The following is a 27,943-nucleotide window of genomic DNA, read 5'->3' as shown; positions in this document are numbered from 1 at the left end:
GATCAACGAGATTTGAAATGTTAAAAAAGAAAAATAGATAAAAAGAAAGAATGAATGAAAAAATTGTTACAGAAATTAGCTAGATTCAAAATGGATGATTCACCTTCCTTACTTATCCAGTATCTTTTTCTCAAACCATGTTCGTTGCCTATAAAAGATTTAAACTCTGGCGGGAAACCTCATATCTTTAGGAGGCATGGCCGCCAGATTTAAATCTTTTATAGGCAACGAACATGGTTTGAGGATAAACCTCAAGCGGTCGGTTTGATTTGGGTTTGGGTTGGTTTTTGGGTTTCGGTGTGATTTTTAGGGAAATCGAAATCGAACCAATAAGGAATTTTTGGTTTCGGTTTAGTTTTGGTGTGGTTTGGTTTCGTGTTGGTTTTGGTTTATGATAATGGGTTGATAGCGGTTTGGATTTGATTCGGTACCGGGTTTTTTTAAATAGGTTAGGTTTGGTTTGTGTATATTTTCTTCTCTTTCTTTTTTCAACTACATAAAATATTTTATTAATCCCACACTTCAAAAGGAGATCAATAGAAGAAACATTGTTACAAATCAATTTTCTTATTTTCATAACCTAACTCTCATTGATTTGTAACAATTTCCCTTATTACCATAAATTAGTTCACTAATATTGAAATCAATTCAATTATTCATAACTTTATATTCATTATTTTTTATCATTTTCATTTGGTTTTGTTTTTGGTTTGTTATCGGTTGGTCTAGTGTGGTCCAATTTTTAACCGTCCTATTATACCTAGTTCAAAATCAATCTAATAAGGATTGATTCGGTTCGGTTTGGATTTTTTTGATTGGTTTTAACGGTTTAGGTTAGATTTTGACACCCTTTGTTTTAGGTATTTGTTCAATATCAATTGTATCGGTCAAAATCGATTCGTATTGGTGTCGACTAGTATGGTACAGATAGAGGATAAAATTAACCCTTGACCGCGTGGTGTTTATATTAAGCCTAAACACATAACCACGTGGAAAAGGAAATACTACTCTGGCTCATGAAATGAAAAATTGAATCTATGTTGATACTCTTGTTTGTAATCTCATCCATGAAATAAAAACTTGCATCTATGTTGATACTCTTGCGTGTAATCTCATTGGCTCACGTGCATCCATTAGTACATTTTTTTGTTTTTACATGACCTGACAAATATCTCATGCACAAAAATGTATAAAAAATTATAAAATTAATATCTTTCCTAAAAAATGTATAGAATGAATGTCTTTGAGGGCAAATGAGTCCTTGCATAGGGTTTCGACCTAAAGAAAACAAATTAAAATATTAGATCAGTGGCATTTTGGAAATTCTCAGCCACTTGGAGCGGATAGGCCAAGGGCTCGAGCTCGCCAGCGTTTCTGCGAAGAAAAAGCAATCCCCAGAAGTCAAGAAGACACACCCACTGCCACTGGCACTGCCAGCAGCAAAACCACAGAGAGAGAGAGAGAGAAACCGAAATGTCGTCAATTAGCGCCACGGCCACCATCATCACCGGCAACGATGACGGCAACCGCAACGGCAACGGCAACGGCAACGGCAGCAGAACGGCAACGGCAACGGCAGCAGAAGGCTGACGTTTTGGTGTCACGAGTGCCACATGAACGTCTCTCTCTTCTCCTCTTCGCATCTCGTCTGCCCTCATTGTCATGGCGATTTTCTTGAAGAGATGGTATCATCCCCTACTACTCTCTTCCCCCCTTTCTCCTCCAATACCAATAACCCTAATAACACAGACACTAACACTGACACTCACTTTCCAATCACTACTTCCCTCGACCCTTTCCCTATCGTCTCCCTTCCCCAAATCCACCACACCCCTGCCACCCACGACGACACCTTCCAAATCACCCCCGACTCTGAAGGAGAAGTCGGTGATCCCGGCCCCGTCGACAACACCTTTCGTTTCCGTCAGCCCGCCTCAACTCCAGCATCGAAATCTACCGTCGAATCGATCCCCACCGTCAAAATCACGAGCTCATTGTTGGCTGCCGATATTCTCCTCTGTCCGGTCTGCAAGGACGAGTTCGTTGTCGGTGTCGAGGCTAAGCAGTTGCCTTGCAAGCACCTTTACCATTGTGATTGCATCCTGCCATGGTTGTCGCAGCACAATTCTTGCCCCGTTTGTCGCTTTCACCTCCCCACAGATGAGCCCGAGCAGCCCAACCGCAGCATATTTAATCGAGGGTCTAGGGTTCAAGTGAGGTTTAGGAATTTGATGGTGGCTGAGGCTTTCTTGCGGAATGCGCATAATATTGATGGGAGGCACAGGTCTGTGTTTCCGGTGAGGTCAACTGCTGCTACTGCGGACTCACCTCAGATGGCACAAGCTGAGACCAGCTCCGAGGGACCTGCGAATAGTGGTGAGACTGTTTCCAGCTGGCCGATTGAGGGAGGAAGTAGGACCCTTCTGAGTGCTAGTAGTGGTGGCGTGGGCGAGAGTACCGCCGGATTGGATGAGGATGGTGATACTGTATTGTCTGAAATTAGGGGTTATTTGTCTTCCGATTGAGTGGCTTTTGGGGATTCTATTTTTGCAGACGTCAGGTACTCTTTCGGTTTCTATTTCTCTGTCTCATTCTACTAGTCTTTCTTCTTGGTTTATGGTCCCTGTTGGGATTTGATTTATATATCCTCTCTAAGTTTCGAAGGTTTTATAGTATATAGAAGTGGTATTAAGCTTTCAAAATCTGGAGACACATGATGCTCCTGCTGGGGTCTCGCACCTAATAATCAGGTTTTTCCCCTGTTAATATCTTTCCCCCCTGTAGCAATCCAGATGAAATCATTGATCACATTCATCTGCTAATTCTTGAGAACCCACAAATCTCAGGATGGAATGGCAGGGATGAGATCTAGCTAGAAAATGATTTTGTTTTATTTTATTTTTTGGTAAGATGAAAATGGTTTTGTTGTTGCTATATCTTATGATTGCATTAGGTTTTCATTTTGTACTCCTTCCATTGGTCGGCTACCAATATCTTCCTCTGAGTCTTTCTAGCTTCCTTTATATTTCAGCTCCATCTGTTTCAATAGAACGCAATTTCTGGGGAAATCAACTTTTGGTTAGATTCATTAGTTATTCTAATGTCATTTCATCTTTATTTTATAATAAATTTGACATGACATGGAAGGTTATTTTGGCATGGGAGATGGAGGAAATAATCTACCCAAATGATGGGAGTAGTGGCCTTCATGGGTGGTAACTATTTTGTTGACCAAGATACAACCACACACTTTGGGAAAATAACTTCCAGAAAAGTTAATTGGATGTTATTTTTCCAATTTTTTTCTAGGGATTTATGATTTCACTATAATATTTTTGTTATTTTTATTCCTATACAATGTCTCTTTGCTTTTAAGATAGTTCCTGTAAAACAATTTCTGTTGAAGCAGTTTAGTCTAAACATAAACAAATATTTATGGAACATTAAGGCTACGTTTAGAACATAAGAAATGTATAGGAAAGAAAAGAAAAACAGAAGAAGACAACGGACGACAGAGAGTGTTAACAGTTGAAGAGCTGAAAGTAAAATAACTTTTTTGATATACAATTTGTATGCAGTACCTGTTTTGGCTCCTACATATAGTGCTGAAAAACTTTAAAATTCCTCCAAGAATTCAAGCTCAATCTAAAGAAACAACTAGGACTCTAATTACTAACCTAATTAATGACCAAATTAACCTAATAAAATTAGGGATGCAATTTGAAATAAGGGAAAACAGAAAACTCCTTTTTGAATCTGGTGGAACTCCAAGTTGAGCCAGGAGTTGCTACTGGCACTGTAAAGTTGAATTTCAGAACTCAATTCTGATATGGGATGATGGAGAAACCCATATTGAACTGTTTAAGTTGTGATCTGAAGAAGAAATTGAAACCTATAAGTTGTGGGTAATGTCACTCATTGATAGGCTTAGATTTGCTGCTAGCTCCTTCAGGCTAGTTCTTATACTTTGTTTCCAACTTGGAATACTAGAAATAACTGTAATGATTCCTTCTAGTCTGATCTGCTTCATCGCCAAACAGACTAGATGTAGATCCCGATGAGCTTACCACCGTTCAGCTCTTCCAGAAAACACTTTCGCTGTTGTCTACATTACTAATCTTCTGCGGTGGTACTACCGCTGTTGCCGGAACAGAGACCAGTTATGCTTTTGCTCTGACCAGTTATGAAGCGGATTGCTTCAAGGGTCAATACAATGACCAGTTATGCCTTTGCTGTGACTATTTTGGTTATAAGCAGATTTTCCCATAAGAGAGAAGTAATGATGGCTTATGTGCCTTTCTCTCTCTTCTTTTTCAAAATTCTACTTTTATTTTATTTTCTTGCATTCTAAATATAGCCTAATTTGTTGTTTACTTGGTATTCATCAACTATAGACTGGTAATGTGCGATAGTTTTCTATCTATTATTTATGCAGGTTTAAGTTCCCCAAGACACCAGCACAAAACCCAAACTGCATGCTGGTGTCGGTTTCCCCACCCAAAACACTATAGCTCCACCCCCTTAAAATGCCCTGTATACCCCTCTATTTGTTGAGTTTCCCATAATACCCCTCCAATGCCCGAAACTGCACATGGGCGTCGGAGGGAATCCTCCCCCTATTTATGCTGTGTAGTTAATCGATTTGTTAAATTTGTATTCCGCTGTCCTGATTCTTTTTGCAGTGCATCTCAGAAGTGAGTTATTTCTGGTGTTCTACTCTCTGACCTAAGCCAACTTATCTGAAAAGTGCCTTGCGTCCTACTTCCCGAAAGAAGAATGAATTCCTAATGATAAACTGAAGTACAGAAAAATGCACTGTAATTACTTAGTTAAAGAAGTAAATCTGCACCGGAAGACTTGCATACTTCTTGGATTAACTGTGTGTTTCTTGTGCTTTACTTTTTCTTCTTTGATCTCTCTCCTTACAATCTTGTTTATTTTCTTCTCCTCCACCAGTTACGTTTTTATTTTGGTGAGATGGAACCCATTCCTCTGATATCTGATTCTGTGGAATGTACATTAATTTTGTTTCCATTCGTTGAAATACCAAGAAATAGAAAGTGAAGCTTTTTTTTTTTTTTGTGGTAATATGAATATGAAACTAAATTACTTAAAGAAAATAACAAAGTTTCAACATCATGTTTTTTAAGAGGTGGAGAGCTTATCTATTCTAGCCTTAGCCTGCCCATTTATGAGCGGTAGACACCTCTTCCTTGGACTTCTTAACAAGACACAGATTCAAAATACATCAGTTGAGATACATCATACAATATATTAGTTAAATTCCAAGGTCAGCCTTTTGACACTTTCTTGCATTAGCCAATCGACCACTTCTTCACTGTCCGTCCAGACTATATAGCATGCGATTACCCCTGTTCTTTAGCTCCTTGCAGCCCTTGCCATACTCCTTGTAGCTCTTATTCTTGTGAATTCTCTTCAAACCATTAATTATATAGGTTGCAACAAAGTGATTGAAATAATAGTATGGAGGGCCATCCTGCAGCTCCATTTGTATGCTCATAATTGTCATCACAAATAATAGACATGATACCCCTTCCAACTTACGGTATGTATGAAGCTCCCACATTTCCTCTAGCTGATTCTGAACAATCAAATGGGAAGGACTGAGGCAATAAGTTGCAGATCATAAACCCATTTGGTAGTCGAACTATCAAGGTTGGGTTTGGACTTTGTTGCTGAAACAACACCACATTATTGCGACACATCCACAGGTAATAGAAATAGATAGCAAGCATAGATATTACAGTGTTTATCAGCTTTAGACATGGTAGGATTCATTAGAATAGAATTGACAAGGTCCTGAATATTGGATGCAAGGAAGAATTCTGATCTAAGACGTTTAGATCCATTCACTAAAACTCTTTTAGGAGGAATCACAGGAATGGAAGACATGCCAGCTTGTTTCAATCTCCTTTTTTGGCAGAAGCAGCAATAGGAATCCATGTCTATAAACCTTAACAACTTACTCTTAACACTCTCAGCTCTGAAGCTGCTTTATTTTAACATTGGTGTTTGTTTGCATCTCTAAACATCTTTACAACAATTTTTTTGGGTAGAAACATCTTTACAACATTGGCTACCCAAATGTCTCTATGTAGTCAATCAAGTCATGGATTTGAGTTGTTTTGATAAAAATTATGTGAGGTGGAAGTCAGTGGATTTGATTTGATTTGATTTCTGTTTCACGTATGTGCTTATTACCATGGTGTCAAGCATCGAATTGGGATTTGATCATGGCTGATTCCTAATACTTATCTCACTCCGATTTTTGAAACAGTGCTTGAAATTTATCTTCATCTTTTCATGGTCTAAACTCTTTTTATCTTTTCACTCTCGGACTTCACCTAAAAGACATCTTTGTGCTTCACTTGTGCTGGAGAGGAAGAGATTTCACATTGAGGAATACTCTGTAATTTCAATATCTATTTCTCTATTTTTTATTTTATTTTTGTCTTTTTAATTCGTTTTATAATAATGGATATTTTAGTGGGTGAAGAATACCCACAATGCAAAGTCGAGAGAGAGAGAGAGAGAGAGAGAGAGAGAGAACATGTCAAAAATGAGCTTGTTATTCTTTTGAATCAGGGTTGGGATCAAGGTTCAAGTAAGAGGAATCAATCGGAACGCTAGAAATTTAGTATGGATTGACCAATTAGATTATATAGGAATTGAAATCGATTCCTCCACCGTTTTTTATTCAAATTGACTGATTCGACTTATCTGATTCTGAATTTTATTTTATTTTTTGGATGAATTTGAAAAATCCTCTGATTGGGACTTTCACTAGGATCGGATCGAGATATGGTAAATTTGAGTAGCAAATAACAGAAAAAGGTGTAATCACGCGTGGCATGATGCTTTGGTTTTGGCTTTCTTCTTTCTTCAATGGAAGTGACCATACGCATCCACAGCATTCCCGTTTGTATCTCTCCTTTCGTCGTGAAAGCATGAATATTTCTTCATCATTATCATCAGAGAAAGAATAACTAAGAAGGAAAGCCCATCTTTTACTAATACAGAGAGAGAGAGAGAGAGAGAGAGAACCATTCTAGAGTTTTGCTTTTATTTCTTTGATTGGATATTGAGTGTGGAGGAGAAGAAGAGCTGGTAAAGAAAGAATTTTTCTTTTCTTCACTCCAACTCTCTACGTCAGTTATTGAAGTTCTCGACCAATATGGCAGGAATGGTGTGCCCCACCCACGAAGCCACGAAGGTCGGTCTGAGATAGAGACGATTCATTCACCGATTTTTATTCAAATTGACCGATTCGACTCTGATTCTGAATTTTTAAATTCTGATTGGGACTTTCTCTGGGATCGGATATGGTAATTTTGAGTGGCAAATAACAGGAAAAAGTGTAATTACGAGTGGCGTGATCCTTTGGTTTTGGCTTTCTTCTTTCTTCAAGTTTTGTCTTAATGAGAGTGTAATCATACAAACCACAGCAATTCCAAAAGGTTAATCGATTTTTAGGATTCTTCTGCTTCAAGATGTAGACATACTTTCGACCTTTTACAAGGGCTATAACAATGGATGTCAAACTCTGAACCAAGTTGGTTAAACTGGCCCGATCCAACCCAATGAGGCTGATCCAAATCGAACCAAGCCCTTATTGGGCTGGGTTCGGTTTATGATTAAGAACTTCGGTTTTGGTTTAATTCCGGCTAAACCAATGGACCACCTTTTGGCCCGATCGATAGGCCCAACTGAAACCTAAGGCCGACCCACGAACCCTAGGAAATCTACTTAATTCTTACCGAAAACCAGTTCTTACCCAAGTTCAAACCGAACCGGTCTAAACCTAACCTGATAGCACAAACACAACCCAAACCCATCCCGAACAGAAACAGAAAAGCCCTTAGCGGTTTGGACTCGGTTTCCCTAAAAGCTACACCAAAACCGAAAAACCAAATAGAACCGCCCGATTGACACTCTAATTCTTTCTACTTGCGTCATGAAAGCATGAATATTTCATCATCATCATCGTCTGTAGAAGAATTAAGAAGGAAAGTCCATCTTTTGGCTAAGAGAGAGATAGCAAACCATTCTAGAAGTTTTGCTTCTCTTTCTTCTAATTGGCTATAGAGTCTGGAGAAGAAGAGCTCGTAAAGCAAGCATTTTACTTTTCTTCTCTCCAACTCTCTGTCTTATTTTTTTTTGGGGGTAAAATCCAACTCTCTTCCTGTCATGAAGTTCTCCACCAATGTGTGCATGGCATGGCAGGTATGGTGTGCCCCCACCCACCAAGGTCGGTCTGAGATAGAGACGATGACTCACCTAAGGCTAAGGCCCACCTGAAATCAAACCAAAGCTCCTACGCTGCTGTTTCTCTTTGTTGACGCAATCGTCAAAATCAGGGCTTCATCCTCCAGTCAAAATGACACGTGAAAATTGCTTCCCCATCTTTCTCTCTCTCTATATTATTTAACAAACGCAAGAGGAGCTCATTCACCAAATAAAAAAACGCAAGAGGAGCTTCTCCTCCTTCGAATTATCTAATCCATCCATTCCCTATTTATCTTCTTCAATTGTTGTTCATCTTCATCTTTTGGGTTTCATTTCTTTTCCTCTGTAGATTTAGAATTAGAAATGATGATCGAAAGCAGTAGCTTGGGAGAGATACTTCTGAAGATTGGGATGTTCGCACTTGTTCAAGCGCTGGTCTACTTCATCCTCTCCAAATCATCCTCCATGTTCTCCAATAACATCCCTCCTCGCTCCCTTAGTTTCAGACCTGCTCGCTCTCTCAGTGTACGCCGATTCTTGGCTGCTCTCTCTGACTTACCTGCCGGAGCTGAACCATCACCTTCGTCAAGCGGATCACAGCCTCAGCCACCAATAACACCCCAGGAAGAAAATTCTGCTGCGGGGAATGATTATTTTAAACAATCTTAGTTTCAATTTGGGATTTGAGCACTGTAATTAGTTATTTTGCTTAGTATTATTTTCATGAATACTTGTATTTTCGACCCTAAATCTGTGTGGCTTCTATATATGTATATGATCTTTTATTCTTTAATTTGTTCTTTGAGACTTTGTGCATAAATAACTGAGAGATATATATGGGTTCTCTGGTTCTTGGATGAATTTTTTATTATTGATGCACTCATGTTATTTAGTAGAGTTCGTTTGGGTCTTACTTGTATGAAAGGGATACATACATGTATTTGATTAAATCCTAGAGTCAATCAGGACCTTTAGGTTTTTTTTTTTTGGATGAACATTGTTGATTTTTCATTATGTATAGAGAGATGTATTGGTGGACATTAGTACTTTCTTTTTTTAAGTTCATTTTTTTTAGTCTCCCCTGAATAGGGATCTTTATGCCCTCCAGTTCCCTGCCCTGCCCAGTTCCCAGCCCCCCTAACAAGAGAGGTTGGGGGGGGGGGGGGGTGGGGGTTGCAATGACTACCCTAGCCCTACCCGAACACTCTGCCCAGGTAGGGTCCTAGAGGAGATAATTTCCCAGGGGATGGACTCTCAAGTTCCTAATCTACAAGTTCCTTAATAGTACCCCACTATATGAATGACACGTGGATCAAGAAGATCCAGCGGTCAAAAATTGAAACGCTATTTTACCATGACTCTTAATTTGGGTAACCCTCTACCTAAGGACGCTAACCTAGGTAACATGATACCCTCGGACCTTTATCCTCTGAGGTTTGCTGATTGGTACGGTTGTGCGGTTCTTCTCATAGGGGGGGCTGAAATGACCATTCCACCCCCTGACCAAACACTGCCTGGGTGGGGTCCACCCCCCTTTTATTAGAGGAACTAAGGAACCGTACCGGGCAAGGGAACTGCAGGTGATAAAAATTCTGATACCCTCACCCCTAACCCTAGTTACGAGTGTCTCACTCTTCGGCTCTACCGATTTGAAACTAGAGCTCTCTTCCTCCCTAAACCCTCATCTCCTCCACCGAACTGATCCACGATGTCTCCTAAACAAATTGAACCCTAACTAATGGATGTCGTCTTCTTCGCTGTGGTCATGACTTTGTTCGTCGTCCTAACCCCAAAAATGCATGCCCTCTTCAAGCACAGTAGGGGCATCGCTAGAGATGTAAACGGATCGAATTCGAATCGAATTGGGTACTCTCCGAATTCGAATTCGTTTACAATTCTGCTATCTGAATTCGATCCGAATATCCGCCGAATATAATAATACAATATCAAATTAGAATTCGACTTGTTAAACGGATTCCGGATATTATCCGGTTCGATTCGTTTAGCAACAGATACCAAATATCCGAATGTTTCTATCCGATTACTGTCTGATTGTCCACTTACTGTTTTCTATTTATTGAGCTTTATTTCTTCTTAAATCCTGTTTGCAAGTTCCTCCAAAGTCCAATTTAAAGATTTCACTCATAAATATAATAAAACAGAAGAGCCTGATCTAAAATCGAACCAAACCTGTAGTATCCAAATATGGAACAACCCAACAAATATACAGCAATAAGTGATACTGTAGATAAGACTATAACAAATCCAACACATACAGTTAAAAAAAAAAAAAAAAAAAAAAGAATCTGAAAGATAGAAACTCTCGTAAATCTGTTGCCGAAAGGCTTGAGATCGACAACCTGAACAATGAGTTCTGGGACTTCAGAGGACGATCCAAGAGATGGATTCGCTAGAAATTAGAATGGTAGAAATGGCATCAGGGGTAATGCTATAAAGAAGAAAACGATGCATAAGAAACAATAGAGAGAGAGAGAGAGACTTACCTTTGACAGTTGCTACTGGTGATTGCGCATGCAGAACGACAGCTTGTAACAACGAAGATGTGCGCAGGAAGGCATGAAACGATATGTATATGAAACTAGAGAGAGAGGGATTGTAGATTTGTAGTCACAGCGAAGGAAGGCAAAGAGAACGTTGAGCTTTAGGGTTATACTTGAGGGTCTTGAGAGTTGAGAATTGAGAGACCGAGAATCCGAGATTTCAATTTTCAAAGAGGTTTTTGGTTTTCCAAGTTTCCATCGAGACTTTTGGCTTTTCTATCTTTTTTTTTTTTTTGTCTTATTCACATTTTTACTTGTGGCTTTCCATCGAGACTTTTGGCTTTTCATCTAGACTTTTGGCTTTCCTAATTCCTTTTTCTTTTTTTTTTTTTTTTTGGTCTTATTTACATTTTTTTATGTATTTCTACTTTTTGTTTTGTTTTTATATGTTTTTCTAATAGGTATATGATAACATCCATCATAGTCAAATAGTAATACATATAAAACAATCGTATTTTCTAACTTACTAGCTACTAAGTTATAAATATAAATAAAATACAAAATCCAAGAAGGCAACTTAATCGGATAGACGGATACGAATATTTTATTTTGGATATTTTAATACCGTCGGATAGCTAAACGAATGGGATAATAATCGGTCGAAAATATGGATTACCATATTTGTATTTGATTAGTTTCGGACGGATTCGGATAGTTTCCGGATAGTGAATTTCCGAATACGAATCCTCATAAACGAATACGAACTTGGGTCGAATACGGATTTTCGACTATCCGTTTACATCTCTAGGCACCGCAGCTAGGTTTACTACTACGACACCCATGTTGCAGTGGTTGAGATCTTAATATTGCTCTTAATAATTGGGAAGCTGCGAACTTAGTTTTGGAAGGTCGTGCTTGGCGCGTTTGTCAAGTGCTCACTTGCTGAACGCTTGGTCACAGGTTCAAATCCTGAAAACAACCTCTTTGGAACATGGGTAAGGCTGTGTACATCTGACCCTCCCCAGACCCTGTTAAACCCCTTCTGCACTGGGTACGGCCTGCAAACTTAGTTTCTATATTTTATTTGAACCTAGTTTCTGAGATATGCATTCTTCTTCAACTAGATTAGGGTTGAAATTGTTGTTAATCTGCATTCTGCAACTTGATCTGCAATTTGCAATGGAAATCTCCTAATTTGTCCTATTTTGACTCACAAGTTATTAACTCTACGGTGTTACAGTGTTTGTGAAATTGAGTTGGTGAATGTCTTTTTTTTTTTTTGGCAATCGGAATGGAACTAACATGGCTAGTGTAGGTAGGTGACTTTTTAGCTCAAAAATGGAAGAGCACCTTGGATTTACGAAGGAGATGATGGTTCAAATCCACCAACAGTCATGCAACTAAAAAAAATCCACTATCATGTCTATGATTTGATCACAAGTTCACAAGAACCTTTGACAAGTTAGGTGGTAATGCGAGAGGGCTTTGCAACTTTCTCTGATAGTAACACAGCTAAGTGTAGTGTATAACACGAAGGGAGAAAAAAAGTGGTTATATGTTAAATTAGTATGATTGGAGAAAAACGTTAAACTGAGAAAATGTTACAAGACTTCAGTAGAGCCCAACCTAAAAGCTAGCTTGAGAGGAGGGAGAGCCCAAAGTCTTATAAGCAGACATGAAATCACCAAGGCAACCGATGTGGGACTCAAGAGTGTAACATTCCCCCACGCGTAGACGACGACGTCCTCGTTGGCCCACTTTAGGCAAAGAGACAGCTCCACTTTGTCAGGTAGCCCTTTTACTCCCCCCTAGGTCGCCCCTCCCGAGTAGTCAACTGTAGAAGATGGGGTCTCTACATCTATCACTTCGGATCCATCCAATTTCTCTTAGAGCTCAATGTTTTAGCATTCCACAACGATAGTTCATAGCAACCACAGAGTCTTGCCTAGGGGTGTCAATTCTAGGCCCAGCCCAGTAGAACCGATCGAGCCTACCGGCTAAAGCCCGGCCCGACATGTTTAGTAACCGGGAGGTCTCGATGTGGGGTCTTAGCCCGTCGGGCGCCCGACCGGACCGACTGAATGCTAGCCCGACCTTATTTGCTGGTTTTGAAACATTGTGAACTAAATATTTATAAATTATTCATGACTCCACCCCCACTTTGGTTCTCTCTTATTAGTCCTCCTCAACAACCTTGAGTGATATCAATAGGTTGTCTAATAAAAAGGGACCAAGTAGCTAGGATCCACGTTGAATAAATATTCTATTATTCTTAATCTGTTAAGGCCCGTTTTAGAGTTAAACATGCCCACAACCTAGTTAAGGCCTGATTATAGTCTGAAACCCGACCCAGCCTGACACGACTCGGCCCGAAGACTTGAACGGGCGATCACGATGCAGGCTTTAAGCATCGTGAGCCCTGGCTAGGCCCGATCGGTTGACACCCCTACTCTTGCCAAGGGAAGGGATTAAGTTGTACTACAGTATTAGCTTCTCATCAACTTTGTGCTGCTTTTTAAAATTTCTTCCTATCTTATTCGAAAAGGATCTTATCCTGCCGTGGCGGGAGCTGCACCTGTGCAGCACCACTAAACGACAAGCAAAATAGGGGTAAGGTAGTCATTTTATAGGTGGGTCCCACCTGGGCCCCACATGTGAAATGACCACCTCCCCCTGTATTTAGGGTGGGTTTTGGTGCTGCACAGTGCAGCTCCCGCCACAGCTGCACAAGATCCAATTCCCTTTTTGATCATGGTCTGCGAAATTTTTTCCAGTCCAATAGCCTGGCTGGTATAGTGGTCGAGTTCCACTCCTAGGGAAGTGAAAATGACGTTTTGATCTCAGCGAACCAGAGGAGACGAAGAGTTAGATGCTTGGTTAGGGGTGAGGGTATCAGGTTACCCAGGTTAGCGTCCTTGGATAGAGGGTTTCCGGGGTTAAGACCGGTAAAAATAATGGTTCAATTTTTGACCGTCGTTCTTGGGGTTACTGGGACGTTAGAAACTTGAGGCGATAAAAAACCATCGTGGGTACCAAGTTTACCAACGAAGGGTTAGGGAAGTCCTAATTGGAGTCTTCTACCGTTGAACCAGCGGTGCAAGATGAAGCTTCAGTTCAAATCACGGTTGTGGGCTGCTGAAATCAGGTATGGTTTCTCTTTTGAGGCCTCCTTCTCTCGCTTTTCTTCTTCTTGCGCTCTTTTTCTCTTTTGTTTTTTATAAAATGTGGTTCTCTGCCTCTCGCCATCTCGTCTCAGGTTCATTTTTTTTTTCTCTGTTTTCTGGTTCTGCCGAAACCAAGAAGGTGGGTGATGGTGGTTTGGGGGTTTTGCTAAGGGGATCGAAAGGGATGGGATTGGGGGTTTGTCGGTGGGAATCGCTGGGGTGGGATGGCTCGCTGGAATTTTCGATGAAGTTTTTTTCCGTCTCACTGTTTCAGCGAGGTAAAAGGGTTGGGAAAGGTGAGGTTAGGGTTTCCTTCGATTTCTATGTTCAACAGAATCGATTTATTTATTTATTTATTTTTTTACTGCTGCTGGTCGTCGGAAGAGAGAGGATAGAGAAGAAGAAGAAGAATGGGGTGAGAGAGATTGACAGGGAGGGGTATAGAACTTCGTTTAAAACTATTCCTAGATATCTTATTAATAAATCTTAAATATGTATTAGACTATTCGATCTGGATTCTCAAACGGGTTTGGGTCGGTACAAGGTAGTGCACATAACTGAAAAAACACTCTATTTGAAGCTTCCTCTTCTCCAACAAATATTTACTAAATTAATACAAAACACAACGTCTATTACAAAATAATGCACAATAACCTTTTTCAATAACTTGAACTGTTAGCTTTTACATACTTCACTATGTTATAAGAATAATAAAAAACCCCCACCATATAGGCAAATATGGTCTCCTCAAGTAATCTTTTCCTAATAGCAACAATAAGATTATAATAGAGTGCAGAATAGAGTGAGTATAGTAAGGATTTAAAAAAAAAATTATTTTAGAGAAATAAAACTGTCGAAGCACCAAAAGTTGAGTTTTGTTTTTACATATTACAAATCACTCTTTTAATTTGTTCTGTTCACCTTGCTCTAATTGGGTTTTGAAGGATTACTAAATCTTCTTTGAGCTCTCAATTTCAATATTTGCTATCATTTTTCTTAATTCTTCTACCCAAGATTTCTCGTTTACCACATTTTCTTTTATTGCATGTTTTAACAGAAAACAATATACAGACTAGAGAATCAAAATGTGGTGGAATTAAATTAAGGTGTGAAACTGGTTTATTAACGTCGATTTCATATACACTAATTTTCACATTGAAAAAAGAAATTTGAAAGTTACAATATCATCCCCAAAAGATAACCTAACCTAATCAATGGGAGCATTAGACGGCTGGAAACATGTATGAGTGGAGAGGGAGACCATCAATGAAGTCCATCTTGCACAATAAGGAATCCATCTTCACGATGAACCCACATGGCTGAGCGCTCACACACACACACATACACACTGTTTAACACTATTTACATTGTTTGAAATACTCAAATTCATTGCATTCAAAATGTACGAGATGGTTTTGAAAATTCTCATTCCAACTCATTGTAGGACTAACCAGTTCTTACTTGGATTACAGAAAAACATTATTTTACATAGATATGAAAAGACGTTAAGATACATGTCCGGTAAAGTTGTAGCTTAATAGTTTTATAATGTTTATTTGTTTTTTATCAATTTGGTTAAATTAATTAATTTATTTTGTTGGTAACCATTTATAATAAAAATATTGAAATCATGATACAAGATTATTTTCTTTGCCATTCTTAACTCTTAACTGTCATTCAACCTTTGTGAGTATTTAGCATTGGGAGAGTTTATCTTAATATAAAGACATGATTACTACTTGTAAAAATAAATATGTTCTACAATCCAGTAAATATAATATTTGATAAGGTAGAATGACAAAGTAGAAAACATCTCTAATTATATTAGGCGAAATAATATTTGATAAGGTAGAAAACATCTCTTCTATACGACATATCTAAGGCTTTGGGAGAGTTTATCTTAACATATAATATTTGATAAGGTAGAAAACATCTCTAATTATATTAGGTGAAACAAAGATGACTTGATGATCAATCACCCGGTTACAAAGTAACTTGTTTTTCCTACTGACCATCTGCAAAAGTTTTGCAGGTTTTTTTCTATACGACATATCTAAGGCTTGACAATTTTTTTATAATGTAAAATATTGATTTTGACATTGTTATGGTTTTTATAATGTAGATAGATAGATACTAAAGGATAACAACACCTAGAAAAAAAATAGTTTAATGATTAACGACTCTCTTCTTAGAAGTGTAGTCGTAGTTGAGGATGAGAAATTTTGTTTTGTTTGTAAACAAGACTGAGGTATATAACATTAGTTAGATTATTAACATTTTTTTTAAACAAGACTGAGGATGAGAAATTTTGTTTTGTTATGTATTCTAATATTTGTATATTAATTTATGAAATAAATCAAATAGATTGAAATAAAACATCTAAACAATTAGATAGTTTTGTTACATTAAATCTATTTGATTTATTTAATGAGTCACCTAAAATAAATTAATATCTAAATATTAGAAGACATAATATATACTTAAAAAACTAATAATTTAACCTACTAGCATTCTTAAGACAAACAAAGCGGAATCTTTCATTCTTGACTACAATTACAATTTTAAGAAGAGAATCGTTAATCATTAGAACTTTTTTTGTGTAGATGTTGTAATTCTTTAAATCTCTCTACCTACATTATAAAACCATAACAATATCAAAATCAATAAATTATATTGTAAAAAATTGCCAAGACTTAGATAAGTCGTATAAAAGAAAACCTGCAAAGTTTTTGGAGACGATCAGTAGGGAACACAAACTTCTTTGTAACCGTATGATTGATCACCAAGTCATCCTTGTGTCGCCTAATATAATTAGAGATGTTTTCTACCATATCAAATATTTTATGTGAAGATAAATTCTCCCAAAGCCTTAGATATATCGTATAGAAGAGATGTTTTCTACCTTATCAAATATTGTTTCGTCTAATATAATTAGAGATGTTTTTTACCTTGTCATTCTACCTTATCAAATATTATATTTATTGGATTGTAGAACATATTTATTTTTACAAGTAGTAATCATGTCTTTATATTAAGATAAACTCTCCGAAAGCCAAATACTCTCAAATGTTGAATGACAGTTAAGAGTTAAGAATGACAAAGAAAATAATCTTGTATCATGATTTCAATATTTTTATTATAAATGGTTACCAACAAAATAAATTAATTAATTTAACCAAATTGATAAAAAACAAATAAACATTATAAAACTATTAAGCTACAACTTTACCGGACATGTATCTTGACATTTTTTCATATCTATGTAAAATAATGTTTTTCTGTAATCCAAGTAAGAACTGGTTAGTCCTACAATGAGTTGGAATGAGAATTTTCAAAACCATCTCGCACATTTTGAATGCAAAGAATTTGAGTATTTCAAACAATGTAAATAGTGTTAAACAGTGTGTGTGTGTGTGTGTGTGTGTGTGAGCGCTCAGCCATGTGGGTTCATCGTGAAGATGGATTCCTTATTGTGCAAGATGGACTTCATTGATGGTCTCCCTCTCCACTCATACATGTTTCCAGCCGTCTAATGCTCCCATTGATAAGGTTAAGTTATCTTTTGGGGGATGATATTGTAACTTTCAGATTTCTTTTTTCAATGTGGAAATTAGTGTATATGAAATCGATGTTAATAAACCAGTTACACACCTTAATTTAATTCCAACACATTTTGATTCTCTGTTAAAACATGTAATAAAAGAAAATGTGGTAAACGAGAAATCTTGAGTAGAAGAATTAAGAAAAATGATATTAAATATTGAAATTGAGAGCTCAAAGAAGATTTAGTAATCCTTCAAAACTCAATTAGAGCAAGGTGAATAGAACAAATTAAAAGAGTGATTTGTAATATGTAAAAAAAAACTCAATTTTTGGTGCTTCGATAGTTTTCTTTCTCTAAAAAGAAAAAACACAAAATCTTTATTGTATCTCACTCTATTCTGCACTCTATTATAATCTTATTGTTGCTATCAGGAAGAGATTACTTGAGGAGACCATACTTGCCTATATGGTGGGGTTTTTTTATTATTCTTATAACATAGTGAAGTATGTAAGAGCTAACGGTTCAAGTTATTGAAAAAGGTTATTGTGCATTATTTTGTAATAGACGTTGTGTTTGGTATTAATTTAGTAAATATTTGTTGGAGAAGAGGAAGCTTCAAATGGATTGCTTTTTCAGTTATGTACACTACCTTGTACCGACCCAAACCCGTTTGGGAATCCAGATTGAGTAGTCTAATAGATATTTAAGATTTATTGAGATACTTAGGAATAGTTTTAAACGAAGTTCCTATACCCCTCCCTGTCAATCTCTCTCACCCCATTCTTCTTCTTCTTCTCTATCCCCTCTCTTCCGTTACTTATGCTATACGACCAGCAGCAGTAAAAAATAAATAAATAAATTTAAGATTTATTGAGATACTTAGGAATAGTTTTAAACGAAGTTCCTATACCCCTCCCTGTCAATCTCTCTCACCCCATTCTTCTTCTTCTTCTCTATCCCCTCTCTTCCATTACTTATGCTATACGACCAGCAGCAGTAAAAAAAAAATAAATAAATAAATAAACCGATTCTGTTGAACACAGAGATCGAAGGAAACCTTAACCTCACCTTTCCCAACCCTTCCTTCTACCTCGCTGAAACAACGAGACACACCGGAAAAAAAAGTTCGTCGAAAATCTAAGCCTATCCTTCTGTCGCCTAATATCTGAAAGATTTTCTACCTTATCAAATATTATATGTTCAGGTAGAGTAATTTCAATGGTTGTAGTACATATCATGTTTTATATTGAGATAGATTCTCCTAATGTCAAGTCCTCCCAAAGGTTGAATGTCAAATGATGTTTCTTATAAGACACCCATATGCCAAGGAATAATCTTCAATGATGATTTCAATATTTTCATTATAAATGACCACCAACAAAATAAATAAATAAATTTAGACTAATTGATAAAAAAGAAATAAATATTATAAAATATTAAAACTACAAATGAGGAAGCTTCAAAGAGTTCAAGATGTCTTATACCATTCTGGATGTGATCTACTTTGTCTGTAGATCCAGTTCCTCAATTAAATGTTCTTGTTTCTGATCTGGATATTCCCATTGCTCATCGTAACGGTGTTCGTAATTGTACTCAACATCCTTTGTCTAATTTTGTGTCTTATGCTGGTTTGTCTGCTAACTTCTCTTCTTGTCTCTCTACTATTGAATCTTATTCTACTCCTAAGTCTGTTTCAGAGGCATTATCCCATTCTGGCCAGAGGATAGCTATAGAGGAGGAATTGTTTGCTTTAGCTGAAAATCACACTTGGGATTTAGTGCCTTTACTTGCTGGTGCAAAGGCCGTTGGTTGTAGGTGGGTATATATTGTGAAGGTGAATCCAGATGGCTCCTTGGCCCGTTTGAAGGCACGGTTTGTCGCAAAGGGTTATACCCAAGTCTATGGGATTGATTACTTTGACACTTTTTCCCCGGTTGCCAAGCTTGCATCTATTCGCCTCTTAATCTCTCTTGCGGCTTCTCATCATTGGCCTCTATTTCAGTTGAATGTGAATAATGCATTTCTTCATGGTGGAGAAAGTTTATATGGAGCAACCTCCGGGGTTTGTTACTCAGGGGGAGTCTAGTCTGGTTTGTAAACTCAAGAAATCATTGTATGCTTTGAAACAATATCGTAGAGCCTGGTTTGGGAGGTTTTTTGATGTGGTTTTGGAGTTTGGGCTAACTCGGTATGGTAATGATCATTCGGTATTCTACCGGCATAGCAAGGCTGGCATGTTATTTTTGGTGGTATATGTAGATGATATAATCATCACTGGTGATGATGCTGAAGGCGTTAAGCAGCTGAATATACATTTGCAACATAAATTTCAAACCAAGGATCTTGGCAAGTTGAAGTATTTCCTTGGAGTTGAGGTTGCTCAGTCTAGCAAAGGTGATGTTTTTGATGATCCGGAAAAATATCGAAAACTTGTTGGTAAATTGAATTATCTCACTGTGACTCGATCAGACATTGCCTTTCCGGTCAGTATAGTGAGTCAGTTTCTGTCCTCTCCCAGGATGTCGCATTGGGATGTTGTGATTCGGATTTTGAGATACCTCAAGAAGGCTATAGGCCGTGGTCTACTCTACACTGACCATGGTCATGAACGTGTTGAGGGGTTTTGTGATTCTGATTGGGCCGGGTCCCCCGTGGATAGGAGTACTACTGAATATTGTCTTTGTGGGAGGAAATTTGGTGTCTTGGAAGATCATGAAGCAGCCAGTAGTAGCCAGATCTAGTGTAGAGTCAAAATATCGGGCTATGACCAAGGTTTCTTATGAATTGATGTGGATGAAGCAATTGTTGATTGAATTGAAGTTTGTGGACAAGTCACCTATACAACTATGGTGTGACAATCAAGCTGCTTTCCACATTGCTTCCAACCCTATGTTCCATGAAAGGACAAAACACATAGAGGTTGACTGTCATTTTGTTCGAGAAAAGCTACAAGAAGGTCTTATTGCTCCACAACATGTTCATACAGGAGAGCAACTTGCTGATGTTTTTACTAAGTCTTTGGGGAGTGTGAGAATTGATTATATTTGTAACAAGCTGGGCATGATTAACATATATGCTCCAGCTTGAGGGGGAGTGTTAGAAACTGAGAATAAGAATCTCGGTATTAACTACTGGCACTAACACCGAGACTGGTTTAGTGAGGGTATTTTGGGGTTTTCTTCTCTTTGTAACTTGTTTACCCTATTCTATATATATTGGTGAAAGGGGGAGAACAAACCAATCGATTGTTCTCCCCAAAGGATTATAGTCTACCATCTTCTTCTTCTTCTTCCCTCTCTCTCTTTTCTTCTCCTAGTTCATTATTATTACAGAACCATTAATAGCGGTAATGGCATCGGAAGGTTTGGCTTAGTAGAAGGGCTGGTGAAAGAGGATGAATGAGGAACTGAGGAGGAGAGGAACAACGATGAAAAGGAATTACTGAAGCCACCTGTATGATGCATCTGCAGGTGACTGCCAAGGCTTAAGGGGATAGTTTGAGCTGCTGTCGCTGCTGTAATGGCTGCTTATTTATTCATCTCGTCTCTCTTCCACCCTGCAACCATCTCCCAGCATTCAACTAGAAAAATTGATCTCTCTTCCCGGACTCCCTATGTCATTCCATTTTCACAATCGCTGTTTTGTTTACCCTGTTCTCTCTATACTTCTCAATCATAGTCGCAGGAGCAGCAGTCTCCCTGCTAACAATGTCAAGCTCTCCTCCTCCCACAAATTCTTGCTTACCCGAAGTAATCCTTTCCCTTTCTCATCTGCCTTAGATACTTTCTTTGTCCTCTGCACCTTCTCGCCCTCTCCTTTTCTCTCTCCTTTGCAGATGTCAATGGGAGCTACCTTTGTTGGAGGAAATCCAAAGAAGTAGATGACAAAGAAATGGATGTAAGAATTCACCCAGAGCTTAGGGAATCCATCCTCCTAGCATCGGAAGCAACGGACAACAGAGAGAATTAGAAAAGAGTTGAAGAACAGTTGAAGAGCTAAAGTAAAATAACTTCATTGATATATACAATTCGTATGCAGTATAATGCCCTGTTTTGGGTTCTACATATAGTGCTGTAAAACTTTAAAATTCGTCCAAGAACTCAAGCTCAATCTAAAGAAACAAGTAGGACGCTAATTACTAACCTAATTATTGACCAAATTAACCTAATAAAACTAGGGATGCAATTTGAAATAAAATGGGAAAACAGAAAAATCGTTTTTGAATCTGGTGGAACTCCAAGTTGAGCCAGGAGTTGCTGCTGGCACTGCAAACTGGAAGAAATTGAAACCTATAAGTTGTAGGTAATGTCATCATTGATAGGCTTGGATTTGCTGCTAGCTCCTTCAGTCTAGTTCTTATATTTGTGATGCAGGTTCATCATAGATATTGGCTTATTTCTTTAGAAATAGGCCTAGGGTTGGGTTATATACATGTTGGGCCTTTGTTCCCAAGGGTTTTCTATGTATTAGGCCACTTTAATGAGCCTAAACTAGGGGTACATAGGTTGCATACGGGATTAACCCAATACTTAGTTTATTTTTATGTTTTCTAATTGAACCGGTTTAAATTGGTTGCATCCAATTGGTTCAATTTAAGTGATCATGTGACTTGGTTAAGTGGTCATGTGACAACTTAAGTGGTCATGTGATGTAAGTTGAGCTGGATTAGGACTCTATAAGTCCAGCCATGTTTTAAGTCTATTTCCTTTAGTATTTTAGTTTCCTAGTCAATTTAAATTACCTAATAGGTTAGGGATAGGATTAGGCCATTCCTTTTTAATGTTTAAGTCTATTTTTTAGTCTTCTATATAAGTTTGTAAGGGAGGCCAGCATTGTACACGAATTTGATTAATGAAAAAAGCTTTTGCTTGTTGGCTGTCATTGTTGCTGCTCTTGTGCTCCTTGTGAATGTGCATCCTTGTGGTTCTATCAAGGTGGAAAGGGACTGGTGGAATCTGGTTGACTCCTTACGCCGTGATGGCTGGGAGGATCTTCTTCAAATTCGAAGGTGGCTTTATCCTTCACAACTGTCGAAGCTTGCTGCCAGTGGAATCTCCAGTAAGTTTGGCGCCAAAATTCTTCTTCTAATCCTCTAATCCTTTCCCCCAATTGATCCCCGTTATTTTTGGTTTGAATCCCATAAACCCTAACTCCATTAAAGCCCAAAACCTGCAACTCAATTCTGTCCAGAATTGCAGAATTTCAAAACTCATCCAAACCCTAACCTTTTTATACCATATTGACCCCCTAGACCTGCCCATTAATGACCTATAAACCCCATTGCCAAATTCCCATCCTAAACCCTAATTTTGCCCTAAAACAGCCCCTAAACAGCAGGCTTGACCAGACCTTGCTTTTATCTAGCTCCTAGTGGGATTATCTCCTATTCTACAACTACATTAATTGGTATCAAAGTTATGGCGGAGGGAAGCTCCAACCAAGCCTCTAAAGACCCACCTCCATTCGTTTTTAAGACCCGAGTTTGTCTACCCAATGGGAGCACAACCATATTAATTGTTGATGAGAGGCGACGTAACAACATTATTTCACAATTCGTGGTGGATATGTTGTCCCAATCAGGAGAGATTTGCATCATGCCTGCAGGTAAAGTCTGTGTTGAATTTGGGTGTTCTTCATACCATGATGGTGCTTGGTATCAGCCGGTACCACATTCAAAGAGTTTTATTGCAGTAGGTGGTGATTGGTTAGACGAGCGACAATGTTGGATTGAACCTGAAAACAACTCGTGTGTCCTACCTGATCGACACCGTCTATACAATTTATTTACTCTAAAAGGGTTACAACCAAAGGTGACCACATCGACCGTATAGCCACAGGGACTGCCGAACATGTCAACTCAAACGCAAGTGGCACCTAATAGGTTAGGGATAGGATTAGACCATTCCTTTTTAATGTCTAAGTCTATTTTTGAGTCTTCCATATAAGTTTGTAAGGGAGGCCAGCATTGTACACGAATTTGATTAATGAAAAAAGCTTTTGCTTGTTGGCTGCCATTGTTGCTGCTCTTGTGCTCCTTGTGAGTGTGCATCCTTGTGGTTCTATCAAGGTGGAAAGGGACTGGTGGAATCCGGTTGACTCCTTACGCCGTGATGGCTGGGAGGATCTTCTTCAAATTCGAAGGTGGCTTTATCCTTCACAACTGTCGAAGCTTGCTGCCAGTGGAATCTCCAGTAAGTTTGGCGCCAAAATTCTTCTTCTAATCCTCTAATCCTTTCCCCCAATTGATCCCCTTTATTTTTGGTTTGAATCCCATAAACCATAACTCCATTAAAGCCCAAAACCTGCAACTCAATTCTGTCCAGAATTGCAGAATTTCAAAACTCATCCAAACCCTAACCTTTTTATACCATATTGACCCCCTAGACCTGCCCATTAATGCCCTATAAACCCCATTGCCAAATTCCCATCCTAAACCCTAATTTTGCCCTAAAACAGCCCCTAAACAGCAGGCTTGACCAGACCTTGCTTTTATCTAGCTCCTAGTAGGATTATCTCCTATTCTACGGCTACATTAATTTGTTTCCAACTTGGACTAGTAGAAATAATTGAAATGTTTCCTTCTAGACTGATCTGCTTCATCGCCAAACCGATTTGAGGAAGATCCCAATGAGCTTGCCACTGTTCAGCTCTTCCAGAGAACACTTCCACTGTAGTCTACATTACTAATCTTCTGCAACGCCATTGCCGGAACAGAGACTTATTCTAAAGTAACTGCCCCTGTTAGTTGATATTACTTTCCTAAGATAGAATAAAGAGGATTGCTTCAAGGGTCAAATTACAAAGACTAGCATGCCTTTGCTGTGACCATTTTAGTTACAAACAGATTTTCCCATAAGAGAGAAGTAATGATGGTTTATCAGTTTATGTGCCTTTCTCTCTTCTTTATCAAAATTTATTTTCTTGCATGCCAAATATAGCCTAATTTTCTTTTTACTTGGTATTCATCAACTATAGACTGGATGCACGACAGACCGACAGTTTATGTGGGTTTAAGTTACCCAAGACGCCAGGACATAACCCAAACTGCACACTGGCGTCGGTTTCCCCACCCAAAACACTGTAGCACCCCCCCCCCCCTTAAAATCCCCTGTATACCCCCCTATTTGCTGAGTTTCTCGTAATACCCCCCTCCAACGCCTGAAACTGCACATGGGCATCGGAGGGAATCCTTCCCCCTATTTATGCTGTGTAGTTAATCGATTGTTAAATTTGTAATCCGCTGTCCTGATTCTTTTTGCAGTTTATCTTAGATGGGAGATATTTTGGGTGTTCTACTCTCTGACCTAAGCCAACTTATCCAAAAAGTGCCTGTGTCCTCATCCTCCCCGAAAGAAGAAAGAATTCCTGATGATCTCCAAAACTGAGGTAGGAAAATCCACTGTAATTACTTAGTTAAAGAAGTAATCAGAACCGGAAGACCTGCATACTTCTCGGATGTAAATGTGTGTTTCTTGTGCTTTACTTTTTGTTCTTTAATCTCTTGCCTTAGATCTTGTTTGTTTTCTTCTCCTCCACCAGTTACATTTTTATTTTGGTGAGATGGAACCCATTCCTTTGATATCTGAGTCTGTGGAATGTACATTAATTTTGCTTCCATTCTTTGAAATACTAAGAAATAGAAGGTGAAGCTTTTTTTTTTCTTTTTATGAAAACAAAACTAAATTACTTCAAGAAAATAACAAAGCTTCAATATCATGTTTTTTTTAAGAGGTGGAGAGCTTATCTAACTGCCCATTTATGAGCAGTAGACACCTTTCCCTTAGACTTTTTAACAAGGCACACAGATTCAAAATACATCAGCTGAGATACATCATACAATATATTAATTAAATCCCAATGTTAGCCTTTTGACACTTTCTTGCATTAGCCAATCTATCACTTCTTCACAGTCCGTCCAGACTATTACTCACCCCTGTTCTTGAGCTCCTTGCAGCTCGGGCATATTCCTTGTAGCTCTAGTTCTTGTGAATTTCCTTCAAAACCATTATATATATAGGTTGCAACAAATAATAAGATATGACACCACTTCCAACTTATGGTATGTATCAAGCTCCCACACACCCTCCATCTGATTCTAAGCAATCGAATGGGAAGGACTAGAGGCAATGAGATGCAAATCATAAAACCATCAATGAGAGATAGCTAGCACAGATATTACAGTGTTTATCAGCTTTAGATCCATTCATTAAAACTCTTTTAGAGAAATTGCAGGAAAGGAAGATATGCCAGCTTGTTTCAATCTATCTCTCTTTGTTTTTTTGTCCAGCAGCAGCAATAGGAATCCACATCTAATTCCTATCTTACTCCGATTTTTGAAACAGAACTTGAAACCCATCTTCATCTTTTCATGCTCACATTTCACCTAAAAGACATATTTGTCCTTCACTTGTACTGGAGGGGAAGAGATTTCACTGTGAGGAATACCCTGTAATTTCAATATCTATTTCTCTATGTTTTTCTTTTTAATTCATTTTATGGGAAAATAATGAATATTTTTATTGGGTGAAGAATACCCAGAAATTCAACTTCTCTCTCTCTCTTCCTCCCTCCCTCTTCTTGTTTTTTTTTTTTGTGTGTGTGTGGGGGGGGGGGAATTAATAGTTTAATCAGGGTTTTAAAATCAGGAATCGGCGATTCATCTTTATCTTCAGTGATCTGCAAAACCAGTAGGAGACCTCACAAAACTCCCAATTTTTCTGTTGTTCTTGTTTGGACTCCCTTCAGCTGCCCCATGCTCAGCAGATAAGGAAACATCTTTTGAATCTTCAGGCATGTTTAGCTCATTGTTCTGAACTTGGCCCCCTATTACAGGCTTCAAACCACTAGCTTTTGAAAGGTCCTCTGGGGCCCCTAGAGCACCTTGAACTGTTCCTCCCCCTTTGGAATAGAACTCAAGGAGTCAGATATGCCAAAGAATTCACAGAGTCACTAAAATTCCCACCTCTTAAAACATATTAACTTCTTCAAAATAGGCAAAGACTAACAGGCCCTCCTCATATACACAATGATACTTAGACGAAGATCAAAGTCTGTTCAAAACCCAAATTAAATAAACTCATACATCTACCAACATAGAGAAAGGAAATAAAAAATCAAATGCTAGAAGGAGGGAACAAACTAGAAATAACATCCAACTCAAACAAAGCTCACTGTGTTACAGAGATCTCCCTAGAACTGCTCAGTCTATCACTGAAACCAGATAAGAAGATTCCCAAAGACGGATTAACCAACAAGAAAGAGAAAATAATAAAAGGGAGGAAGGAAAGAGTCAACTTCAAAGCGCTTGAAATGTATTGGATGCACACAGGTAAAACTGCTATTATTTTCCAAAGGTATCAATGCTGAGTACTTAACTAATTGGTCCAAATTACAGAATAGAGGCCTTAAGAACATAAACACACTTCAAGGTGTTTTAGAATTTTTAATGTTACCAGCTTAATTGGATGTTGGTCCATTTATAAAACCGATTCATACTCGAATTTTGTTTATATTTTGCTGCGTAGGGTACTCCCAGTACAACTAGGAAAACAGAGCTGCAGATCTAGATGAATGGTTCTTGGTAAAATACTCAAATTTGATTGAGAAGAGACAAGGACCAGGTTATGTAACTTCACCAAATATAATTAGTCATCTCAAGCTGTATTTTTGTGATTTTCCTTTTTTTTTTTTTTCTGGAATTCAGGGCTCTGGCTTCTCTTTGTGGATCTCTCTTGTTACAAACCTACAGAGCTTGGCAATGTACAATGTAAATCTTATATCAAGGTTTTTCCGATGGATGTACTTTGGTAAATATAGTTCAAGAAGCCTGTAGATTTGTCTATATATAAATGCTGCTTTTCAAGGTTTCTCCAATGGATGTATGAGGTCGCTGCAAGAAGTTGGATCGCAGCTTTTGGAAGAGTTTGAGTGCCCAGACAAATAGTGAAGATGAAGAGGCTGCAGCAAGAAGTTGCATCACAGCTTTTGGAAGAGTTTGAGCCATTGGATGCGTGTTCAAGCTGTCCCCACCTCGATGGATTTTTATCCTCTCAATTTCTTCATCTGTCAATTTCCCTCTCAAAATGACACTACGTGTACAAGGAAAATCGAATGGTCAAATTTAAATGCCCAAATTTCATGCATATCAACCCTAACATCCTCTCTTCTCTCTCCTCTTTCCTGCAGTTTTCACTCCTCTCCCCCTCTCTCTCTCTGCCGGAGTACCTCTCAGAGATGGCAACCAGCGTCGCCTACTGCTGCTCACCCCAGCCTCACCCTGCCTTGGAAGAAGAACTCTGCTGCTGCGAACCCCAGCCTTACCCCGCCATGGAAGAACCCTGTGAAGAACCCGAGCCTCACCCCGTCGTGGAAGAGGAACCCTGCTGCGACCTCTAAGGCTCTGACTAATCTCTCTCACGTGCATCAGCCTCTAAGGCTCTGACTCCCTGCTGCTTAGGTGAGGCTCATCCCGCCGATTTGGGATGGTA

The 27,943-nt window shown here is 38.5% G+C and overlaps 2 protein-coding genes across 2 annotated transcripts; both read left to right on the top strand.

Moving 5' to 3' along the window:
• Positions 1–7: 7 nt before the first annotated feature.
• Positions 8–8,916, top strand: LOC122643854. The gene is made up of 2 exons (XM_043837427.1): positions 8–29; positions 8,591–8,916. The coding sequence occupies exon 2, from the start codon at positions 8,611–8,613 to the stop codon at positions 8,914–8,916; it is 306 nt and encodes a 101-aa protein (XP_043693362.1). The 5' UTR covers positions 8–29; positions 8,591–8,610.
• Positions 1,683–25,115, top strand: LOC122643855 (E3 ubiquitin-protein ligase RING1-like). The gene is made up of 3 exons (XM_043837428.1): positions 1,683–2,560; positions 17,170–17,187; positions 24,726–25,115. Exon 1 carries the CDS (start codon positions 1,683–1,685, stop codon positions 2,523–2,525), a length of 843 nt encoding a protein of 280 aa, XP_043693363.1. The 3' UTR covers positions 2,526–2,560; positions 17,170–17,187; positions 24,726–25,115.
• Positions 25,116–27,943: the final 2,828 nt, after the last annotated feature.

This window comes from Telopea speciosissima, chromosome 10, assembly GCF_018873765.1.
Source record: "Telopea speciosissima isolate NSW1024214 ecotype Mountain lineage chromosome 10, Tspe_v1, whole genome shotgun sequence".
NCBI lineage: Eukaryota > Viridiplantae > Streptophyta > Magnoliopsida > Proteales > Proteaceae > Telopea > Telopea speciosissima.
This window is presented reverse-complemented; position numbering and strand designations above follow the sequence as displayed.